The sequence below is a fragment of the Dendropsophus ebraccatus genome, unplaced genomic scaffold (genome assembly GCF_027789765.1).
Source record: "Dendropsophus ebraccatus isolate aDenEbr1 unplaced genomic scaffold, aDenEbr1.pat pat_scaffold_2213_ctg1, whole genome shotgun sequence".
In the NCBI taxonomy this organism is placed as follows: domain Eukaryota; kingdom Metazoa; phylum Chordata; class Amphibia; order Anura; family Hylidae; genus Dendropsophus; species Dendropsophus ebraccatus.
The window spans coordinates 2466-13961 of NW_027209659.1; the positions used below are offsets into that span (position 1 = coordinate 2466).

The 11496-nt window shown below is 42.9% G+C and overlaps 1 protein-coding gene and 1 pseudogene across 1 annotated transcript; both read left to right on the forward strand.

The window, feature by feature from the left end:
• The first annotated feature begins 1236 nt into the window (after nucleotides 1–1236).
• On the forward strand, nucleotides 1237–3063 carry LOC138775857 (uncharacterized; annotated as a pseudogene).
• A 270-nt stretch (nucleotides 3064–3333) lies between these two features.
• On the forward strand, nucleotides 3334–4146 carry LOC138775856 (gastrula zinc finger protein XlCGF57.1-like). The gene has a single exon (XM_069956053.1). The coding sequence runs from the start codon at nucleotides 3334–3336 to the stop codon at nucleotides 4144–4146; it is 813 nt and encodes a 270-aa protein (XP_069812154.1).
• Nucleotides 4147–11496: the final 7350 nt, after the last annotated feature.

Below are 11496 nucleotides of genomic sequence, written 5' to 3' on the forward strand. Positions count from 1 at the left end.
AAAAAAAAAAAAAATACACTTTCGGTCATATCGGTCATAGTCTTCAGTGAATACAACTACACCTTTTTGTAGTTGCCCCTAGCAACCAGTCGGAATCCAGCTTCCACTTTTCAGAGGCCTTTATAAAAAAATTAAAAAAAGAAGTGATCTGCTTCATACATCTCCCCAATCAAATGAGTAAAAAAAAAAAAAACATTAACCATTAGGCCGGCTCATTTATTTATTCAGATAAATGATCCAATATTGCACATCTGTAAGTGGCAGAAGTATGTGAACCCCTTGCTTAATGGTTTTAGTAATTGTTGATCAGTCCTGCACATCAGCTTGGAGTCTTTTTACCTCACTTCTCCATACAAAACCACTTCAGCTCTGCTGTGTTGGTGGTTTCCTCCCATGACCTGCTCACTTCAGGTCCTTTCACTATATTTCTTTTCGAGTAAGGTCAGGACTGTGACTTGGCCATTTCACAACTTTACTCTTCTTTAAAGAGGTTATCCAGCACTACAAAACATGGCCACTTTCTTCCAGAGACAACACCACTCTTGTCTCCAGCTTGGGCGGGGTTTTGCTGCTCAGTTTCTATTGAAGTGAATGGAGTGTAATTGCAAACCGCACCTGAACTTGAGACAATAGTCGTGTTGTCTCTAAAAGAAAGTGGCCATGTTTTTGTAGCACTGGATAACCCCTTTAACCATACTTTGGTGGGAAGTGTTTAGGGTTGTTGTCTTGCTGCATCACCCCACATTCTCTTGCAAATTTTTCTTGGGAATTTGAAAGTATCATTAAGAATTTATTGTGACATCAATGGTGGTGAGCTTTCCATGTCCAGATGCAGCAAATTAGGCCCAAACCATAAACCACCATGTAGCACAGATGTAATGAGGTTTTTTATGTTGGAATACATTGTTTTCCTCTCTTCAAAACTGTCTTTTTCGGTCTCATTTGTCAACAAAAACATTGTTCCCATAGACTTCTAGCTTATCCAGCTAATATTTAGCAAATTACAGACAGGCAGCAGTGTTCTCAGTAATCTCTATGCAATCCTGCCATGCAGATCATTGCTAGTCAGTGTCCTCCTGATGATGGATGGCTCGTCATTGGTTATTCATTTATAATGAACAATAAGATATACATTATACTGTATGTAAGATGGAATTTAGTATACACTTCTCCTTTTTTGCCAGCTAAAGTTTTCTTTGAAAGACAGTGGTTATTCCTGTAAATCCCCCACCAAGGATGGAGAAGGAGAGAGAGCAGATGGCGGGAAGGATATTAGACCTCACCCTAGAGATAATCTACTGGATAACTGGAGAGGTGAGAGTCTCACATGACGTCCCTTGTATCTCTAGTAATAAAGCAGGTAAATGACTGGAGGGGAAGGATTGTTAGACTCTCTGTAGTGATCAGTGTCACCATACACAGGATTACACAGTAGTGAAGAAGGGGTCTGGTGAGTGTGTGACGCCCCCTGGTGTCAGGTCAGGAGGCTGAAGCAGGACCCAGAGCCCCATCACCGAGCCCCCACCTCAGTCACTGATACATGAGCAGAAGATTCTAGAACTTACCTCCAGGATGACTGAGCTGCTGACTGGAGAGGTGAGCAATGCTGCTGGGAATGCTGGGACATTATACAATAACACCAAGGGGTGAGGGGTCTGGAGGATAATTGTATCATTGTCTGTGTCAGGTTCCTATAAGGTGTCAGGATGTCTCTGTCTATTTCTCCATGGAGGAGTGGGAGTATATAGAAGGACACAAGGATCTGTACAAGGATGTCATGATGGAGGATCAGCAGCCCCTCACATCACCAGGTAAGAGGAGAGGAAACACTAGGGTTATGGATCTCCATATATAACATATATAATACAATGTATTTCGTCACTGTGATGATTTCCTATAGATGGATCCAGTAGTAGAAATCCACCAGAGAGATGTCCCCGTCCTCTATATTCCCCGGATGGTAAAGAGGAGGAGGAAGATATCCCACTGGATCATCAGGTACATGAAGCTGATATTTCTACTAATCCTCCTAAGGCTAAAAAAGACTAAAAATATTGTCATGTATTGACTGACAAGTTATGGATATGATCGTTCTACTTTATGAATCATTATCGCAGTCTCATCTAGAATATCCAGTTCAGTTTTGGCCACCTGGGTCGATGAGTAAAATTCTCTATTAACTATAAACAATTTTTAGGTGATAGAGAATGCAGAAGTCAGCAATTCTGCAAATGTTTAGAATTAGCAAAATTGCTTAGTTTTGCTTTTTGGTCCCTTCGTCTCCTTGTTATGTTGACAGCTCATTACCTAGGTCCCCGACCAGCAATTTCTGCTCTGAGAGCGATGGGCAGGCTGTGACGTCACTCGGGTGACCAGGATCCTCAGGAGTGGTAAGTATACTCCCACTCTGTCTCCCACTGAGGTCACACTTCTATAAGGCTTGGATTGTCCTTGGGGACATGTGTAATGTCAGTGGGAAACACAGCAAAGGAAGCAGAGAATACCCTTTTAAGCCTTTCTCTACTTGAGAAGATCCTAGTCCATGTCTTATTCCTCTTTATTTTTTTTCTCAGGTACATAATGTGATATCATTGCAGGAAGGTTATTCAGGAACAACTAGTGAAGGTGAGACCCCCATATCAGTGTCAGAGAATGGTGAGAGCCTTTTATAGATAAAGGGGAGTATGTATAATTTACACAATAATTTTTGCATTTACACACTTTTTCCGTGCTGCACAAATTTCTCCAGTCCATGCTTAAAAATTACCATTACCAAAAACGGTGCAGCCTGCGTAAACTGCTCCAAAATCGCACAAACTGATAAATGCTGTAGAAAACATATGCCATATTTGTTTTTCAGATGAGAAGGGGATAAGAATTTCCGATGAACACCCCGTTTTACATCCCTATTGTGGAGTAGAAGATAATCAACCACAGATTAGCACTAAAGCTGGACATAAACTTTTTGCAAGCTCAGAATGTGGAAGCCATATTAAAAAGGAATCTGGTCTTTCTGTGCAAGACAGAATCCCCATAAATAGAAGGACATTGTCCAATTCATAATGTGGGAAACATTTTAGTCAAGAGTCAAGTCCTGTGGAATGTCAGAGAAATCACACAGGAGAGAAGCTGTTGTCATGTTCAGAATGTGGGAAATGTTTTAGTAAAAAATCCCATCTTGTTAGTCATCAGAGAACTCATACTGGGGAGAAGCCATTTTCATGTTCAGAATGTGGGAAATCTTTTGGTCACACATCAGCTCTTGCAAATCATTATAGAATTCATACTAGGGAAAAGAGATTTGCTTGTTCAGAATGTAGAAAATGTTTCATTATGAAAACAGATCTTGTCAAACACGAGAGAATCCACACAGGAGAGAAGCCATTTTCTTGTTCAGAATGTGGCAAATGTTTCACTAGGAAATCACTACTAGTTGAACATCAGAAAACTCACACAGGAGAGAAGCCGTTTTCATGTTCAGAATGTGGAAAATGTTTTACTAGCAAATCATATCTTGTTGTCTATCAAACAAATCACACAGCGGAGAAGCCATTTTCCTGTCCTAATTGTGGGAAGTGTTTGAGTAACAAATCAACTCTTGAGAAACACCTAAGAACTCACACAGGAGAAAAGCCCTTTACATGTACAGTATGTGGGAAATGTTTTAACTATAAGTCAATTCTTGTGGAACATCTAAGAATTCACACAGGGGAAAAGCCACATTCATGTTCAGAATGTGGGAAGTGCTTTAACTACAAATCAAGTCTTGTGCAACATGTAAGAATTCACACAGGAGAGAAGCCATTCTCATGTACAGTGTGTGGAAAATGCTTTAACTACAAATCAAGTCTTGTGCAACATGTAAGAATTCACACAGGAGAGAAGCCATTCTCATGTACAGTGTGTGGAAAATGCTTTAACTATAAATCAAGTCTTGTGGAACATCAAAGAATTCACACAGGGGAGAAGCCATTTTCATGTACAGTTTGTGGAAAGTGTTTCAACTATAAAACAAGTCTTGTGGAACATCTACGACTTCATACAGGGGAGAAGTCCTTTTCGTGTACAGAATGTGGGAAATGTTTTAGTCAGAAAGCGGGTCTTGTGGCACATCAGAGAGCTCATTCAGGAGACAAGCAATCCTAATGTATAGGCTGTAGAAAATTTGATAAGGGTGGAATGCTATTGTAGAACCCAATGCCTTCTGATATATAACTTTGAGGTGTTGTACTCAGTGGCGTAGCTACCATAGAGGCAGGGAAGGGGGTTGTTATGGGGCCCGTGGAGGGAGGGGGCCCAGGGAAGATAAGAGCCTCCTATGTCCTTTTGCTTAACCCGTTATGTACTGCAGTGTGTAAGTGACCCAGTGTTCTCTAACATGCTGCAACACAAAAAAGGGTTAACAATTAGCTCTCTGCCTCACTACTCTGATAACCTCTGACCTCTGTTCTCTGAGCTCCTACAGAGGTCAGGGGTTATCAGTGCAGGAGTAGTGTAGGAGAGAGCTAATTGTCTTCTGTATTAACCCTTTGTTTGTGTTGTAGCATGTAACAGAACACTGGGTCATTTACACCGCAGTACATAAGGGGTTAAACAAAAGGTAGCCTGCTCCTGCACCTATGTATATAACCATGAGGGCTCCTAATATGCTGTTATAGATAAATACAGTGGATGGACAGAACAATTAAACATTGGCTTTCTGCTCTGCCAGTCACTGGTGTGGCTGCTTGCACGATTCTGCCTCTGGCCATAAGGGATTTTTTTTTTTTTGCCACACCACCAAATATATCATGATCAAAATCTACACCTGCTGGAAGCCTCTTAGTGTATCCTACCAGGGAAAAGGGGGCGGGGCCTTATATAAGACTGGTGTACTTGTACGCCGGTCTTCATAAATCCCCCCCCCCATGGTGTTGCTGAATCCGGAAACATGATGTTAGTCCAGTGATGGGAAACCTTTAGCCCTCCAGTTGTTGCAAAACTACAATTCTGATCATGCCTGGACAGCCAAAGCTTTGTTTTGGCTGTCCAGGCATGATGGGAATCAGGGCCGGCGTTAGGGGGGGGCAAGCAGGGCAAATGCCCAGGGCCCCCATCCCCCAGGGGCCCCCTACCGCAGTTCCAGTGGAGAGGAGAGCACAGACAGCGTCCTCCAGCGTCTGGCAGTGATCCCCGGCTGCTGCTATCAGGGGTCACTCAGAGGCTGCAGGACGCTGCTCGGTGTCTGCTCCCCCTCCCCCTCCCTCCAGCTCCTCTCACTGCACCTGACTTCCTGCTCTGGTGTGGAGCTGTCGGGACGATGGAGGAGAGGGCTGCCGGGGGAGGATGACAGCCTGCTGCTGCTGCTGCTGCAAGGAACATGAGGGAGATTCACCACTACACCCAGCATGCTAGAGGGAGTAAGTATTCTGTACATGTAGTGTGTAATGTGTATGAATGTAGGTGTATAATGCATGAATGTAGTGTGTGTTACATGTCCTGTGTATAGTGTGTGGACTGGATGGTTTGTATCTGTATAATGTGTTTTCATGGGTGTGTGAGTGTGTGTGTGTATATATATATATATATATATATAATGGTGTGTGTGTATAAGCACTGCTGACTCCCAAGTGTTGAGGTGAATAGACTGTACATAGGAGCTGCAGCCATTCTCTGGCCTCATCAGTCCTATGTAATTGCTGCAGCTCCTATGTATAGTGTATGATGATGTCACTAAGGCAATACGGTGTATTTTATTGAGAAAAAAATAAGGTGGTATTCAGTCTTTAGGTGGTGGTCACTCTATGGCGGTAATATTGGTCTGTATATAGTGTCATTATGCAGTGGTCACTCTATGGCGGTAATATTGGTCTGTATATAGCGTATATATATACTCATTACTGCCATAGATTGACTACCACATAATGACACTATATACAGACCAATATTACCGCCATACAGTGACCACCACATAATGACTCTATATACACACTATATACAGACCAATAGTACAACCATAGAGTGATCGCCACATAATATTGGTCTGTATATAGTGTGTATATAGAGTCATTATACACGGGTCAGTCTATGGCAGTAATTTTGGTCTGTATATAGAGTCATTATGCAGTGGTCACTCTATGGCGGTAATTTTGGTCTGTATATAGTGTCATTATGCAGTGGTCAGTCTATGGCGGTAATATTGGTCTGTATATAGTGTCATTATGCAGTGGTCACTCTATGGCGGTAATATTGGTCTGTATATAGTGTGTATATAGAGTCATTATACAGTGGTCAGTCTATGGCGGTAATATTGGTCTGTATATAGAGTCATTATGCAGTGGTCACTCTATGGCGGTAATATTGGTCTGTATATAGTGTCATTATGCAGTGGTCACTCTTTGGCATTAATATTGGTCTGTATATAGCGTATATATAGAGTCATTATTGCCATAGATTGACTACCACATAATGACACTATATACAGTACAGCCACAGTACAGTATATATAGTACAGCCATAGAGTGATCGCCACATAATATTGGTCTGCATACAGTGTATATAGAGTCATTATACAGGGGTCAGTCTATGGCAGTAATATTGGTCTGTATATAGAGTCATTATGCAGTGGTCACTCTATGGCGGTAATATTGGTCTGTATATAGAGTGTATATAAAGTCATTATACAGGGGTCAGCCTATGGCAATAATATTGGTCTGTATATAGCGTAGAGTCATTACTGCCATAGATTGACTGCCACATAATGACTCTACGCTATATACAGACCAATATTACTGCCATAGGGTGACAGCCACATAATATTGGTCTGTATACAGTGTATATACAGTCATTTATTATACAGTGGTCAGTCTATAGCGGTAATATTGGTCTGTATATAGTGTATATAGAGTCATTATGCGGTGGTCACTCTATGGCGGTAATATTGGTCTGTATATAGTGTATATAGAGTCATTATGGGGCGGTCACTTTTATGGTCTTAATATTGGCCTATATATAGTGTGTTTTCTTCAATAACGGTATGGAGGTAATATTTGGTCCTGATTATAGTGATTTTTTTAAATTTATTTTTTTAAAGCAATTCATATAAATAGTTCTTGTATTTACACCACTAGCGGGCAGTCCTGACATTTAGCGGCAGTCCTGGCATGTAGGGGCAGTCCTGACATTTAGCGGCAGTCCTGGCATGTAGGGACAGTCCTGGCATTTAGCGGCATTCCTGGCATTTAGCGGCAGTCCTGGCATGTAGCGGCAGTCCCAGAATGTAGCGGCGGTCCTGACATGTAGGGGCAGTCCCAGAATGTAGCGGCGGTCCTGACATGTAGGGGCAGTCCCAGAATGTAGCGGCGGTCCTGACATGTAGGGGCAGTCCCGACATGTAGGGGCGGTCCCGACATGTAGGGGCGGTCCCGACATGTAGGGGCGGTCCCGACATGTAGGGGCGGTCCCGACATGTAGGGGCGGTCCCGACATGTAGGGGCGGTCCCGACATGTAGCAGCGGTCCTGACATGCAGCTGCGGTCCCGACATGTAGCGGTAGTCCTGACATGTAGCGGCATGTAAACTTCTGAACTGAGTAAGGGCCCTAATACATGGAGCGAAAATAGTCCGAATCAGGACGCTATCGCTCTGTGAGGACACTGGGGAACATGATCAGGTAGTATATATCACAGACAAGGCCTGAGGGCACCGGGGAACATGATCAGGTAGTATATATCACAGACAAGGCCTGAGGGCACCGGGGAACATGATCAGGTAGTATATATCACAGTCATGGCCTGAGGACACCAGGGAACGTGATCAGGTAGTATATATATCTTTATTGTTTACTATATACAGCAAGGATTGTACACACATCACTAATGATATACTGTATATATACACATAGGGGGAGATTTATCAAACATAGTGTAAAGTGAAACTGGCTCAGTTGCCCCTAGCAACCAATCAGATTCCACCTTTCATTACTCAGATTCTAAGTAGGTGGAATCTGATTGGTTGCTAGGGGCAACTGAGCCAATTCTTCTTTACACCAGTTTGATAAATCTCCTCCATAGCTTTTGCTGTAGTAGGCTCTCTAAGCGAGCTCCATTCTACCAGATTGGCGCTCACTTCTGCAGAATATCAGGCCGTGTAATACGGCCTTAAAAGTGGCCGTACACTTCCAATAACTGCTGGCTGAACATTCCTTCAGCTGACAATTATCTCTCCCATCTGGTCTCGTCCTCCCCATACACAGAAATTTGGCACATCTGAGTTTTCCTGTGTTTTCTATGAGAGGGTAAAGCCATAGCCATACAGATCTGATGGCGGCTTATCTCTCTTAGAACAAAGAGGTTGGGCATTGATTTTCCATCAAGCTTGATCCCCTATGTCCACTGATATCATCTGTCAGAGGACTGTCCAGAGAGCCCCATACACCTTACACTGATGGCCGAACCCACCAGGAGCAACAGGTACCACCAACAAAAGAGTAAAATGTATGGGGACCTTAAATTGTTGCTAAAATATTTCAGCATTTGGGGCCCCACCTTTAACTTTGCCCAGGGCCACATCTAGTCTAAAACCGGCCCTGATGGGAATTGTAGTTCTGCAAAAGCTGGAGGGCTGAAGCTTCCCCATCCCTGTGTTAGAGGAAAGAAGAATTGAGTTTGTTGAATTTTGACTTGCTTCATCCTTTGCCCTTATGAAAACTTTTTTACCCCCAATGAGAAAACGTGGTGGGCCCAACCTGAGTTGTTCACTGAATCATTATAGATGTCACTGAAACAGAAAACTTTAAGGGTAGCTTCATACACAACGTATCCACTGTGGATTTCTCATTGTGAATTTGCAGCGAGAAATCCACTGAGGATACTTTGTGTGTGAAGCTACCTTGGTTCCCGGCTGGACGTCCTACTCAGCCAATCAGTGGCTGTGGTGGGGCAGCACATTGATTGGCTGAGCGGGACGTGCAGACGCCGGGAACCTTCGAAGCAAACTGGAGTGCAGAGCAGGCTGGCCGGAGGTTAACTCACGTACTCACAGTAGGATGTGAATCCTGCTGCGAGTATGTATTCTCATAGGAAAGAACTGGCAATGGATCCACAGCAGATTTCGTGCTCCGGTTTCAGTGCCTGTGAAGGCACCCTTAAGGTGTTTTTTTAGAACAAGCTAAAAAATGTTGTATGTGTAATGTATCTAACTGGAAGAGAAGAACAGGGATATCCAAATTGGTTAATACTACAAAAAAAAACATAAAAGGCGAGACTAAATAAAATTGTAACCCAGAAAGCTCTGATTTTGTCTGTAACTAAATGTCACCCATGAATCAAAAAAAAAAAAAAAAAAAATCTGCCTACAATATAAAAATATTAGGAGGTAATGTCTGCCTCTTATCCCACTGTAGAACAATTCCAGAACCACTCCTTCGATATGCTACAATTGTGCAAAAAAACATTGATATATTGGTGAAAGTGATTGTAGTGGGTGAGAGAGAGATGAAGCAGCAATGTTTTCTACATGCTCCTAATGTAGGGACGTTCCATGGCTTACAATGTGCTTCATGTTTCAGGATAATTAAAGGGGTACTCCCGCGCTGATAAAAAAAAAAAAACATAAACATAGTTTTCACACTTACCATCCCTACTGAGTCTGTCTCCGTTTGAATTTCCCGCTGTTTGCAGGTCCCTGAACCTCCAGTTGGTGTCTTCATTTTTTTCTTTACTTTCTGGTTTGGGCTTTCCCATGATGCACTTTGTCTCCTGTGATGTCTGACTCTGTAAAACTGTTAGATGGCTTACATCTTGCTCAGCCAATCAAAGCTGAGCAACCTGAGTCATCTGACAAAGGGAGGCTGGCTTAACAAGGCTTAGACCCGCCTCCCTCTTGATGATGTCATTGTCACAAAATGGCTGCCACAGAAAAGCCTGGGGTCAACAGTCATTCGGTAAGAATGAGTTTACTTCACTTCCTGGGGGATTGAGGGGGGGGGAGATAGGGAAGAGGGGCAGATAGTTGGTTGAAGCATTTAACAAAGTGATTTGAATTAGAAAGAGTGATTTGAATTAGAACCTAGCAAACCGAATAAGAAGAGCGAGCTAGCTGTGGCAACTCACTAACTTGCAGGTAACAACTTCTTTATTGGATGTTCATGCTTGTAGGAAGCAAATGAAAATACATGGGCATACGAAAAAAGAAGTATGAGAGTACACTCACCCGATAACTTATTAAATTATTTAATAAAATCCATGCAACTGGTGGTAGCTTGAACGCCGACACATTTCACGACAGCTGTTTCGTATGATTAAGACGCGTCCGAGTTCCAGGAATATATCATTGTAAGCGAGAGGTCACTTTGCTTTTTTCCTTCTAGACCATCTTTCTGTCAAGCTCTAATCACGTTCTGATCATCTTCTAATTCAGAAACTATTAGGTATTTAAAGTGACACTGTGCATTCTGACATCTCTATACAGGTGTAAAGGGTAAATTTAGCGGTTTTCATACCTTATTTTATATCATACGTCATGGTGCTTGTTCAAGGAAAAAGTCATCTTTTATCAACTGCAGATTATGTTAAGTGGGCGGAGCCTCGCGGCATTAGCGCAACTTAACCCGCCCACAATGCCACTGTTGGTCCCGCCCCCTCATCAGCCATTGGAACAGGTTGGCCTAAAGGTCTAGGCCCCACCCTCTCTAGGTTGGCCCGCCAAGGGGGCGGGGCCAACTGTTGCGTTGTGGGCGGGGCTAAGTGGCGCTGCTACCACGAGGCCCCGCCCACTTAACATAATCTGCAGTTGATAAAAGATGACTTTTTACTTGAACAAGCACCATGACGTATGATATAAAATAAGGTATGAAAACCGCTAAATTTACCCTTTACACCTGTGTAGAGATGTCAGAATGCACAAAGGGGGGGACAGTGTCACTTTAAGATGGTAAAAGTTTTTAGTTGATTTCTAAAATGCATAAATTCAAATTTACATAAACAGTAGGGGTATATAGTGTATATAGGGATTTATAGGGCTCCTGGCAATTTCCCCTTAAAAAAAAACAAAAAAAAAACAAGGGCATAGATTGGCCTTCTGGGGACCTTGGAACAAATCTAATTAACACACTGACAGCTTATACCTGGGACATTTTCTAATAGAAACCTATGTAGGTAAAAAGCATAATGACACATACATAATGCTAGGTGATTTATTGATTAGTCTCACAGTGAGCAGTAGTGTGTGCGGCGTCTGGAGCAGGGATGGAGGGCTGGCGGGAGCTCAGAGTGATGGTTATTTCCTTGCCTCTAAGCATGCTGGTTATGGTGGGAGAGGAAGCAGGAAGAGGACCATGTAAGCATGTAGTGTGCAGTATACAGAGCTGTAACATCACTGGAGGAAGAGGAGGCTGAGAGACAGGTACATGGCGAAACCTCACAGCCTATACTCTACCAGCAGTGACAGCTCAATAAAAGCAACACAGGCAAACTACAATCCAACCAGCACCGACAATATACACAGCATACAGCACAC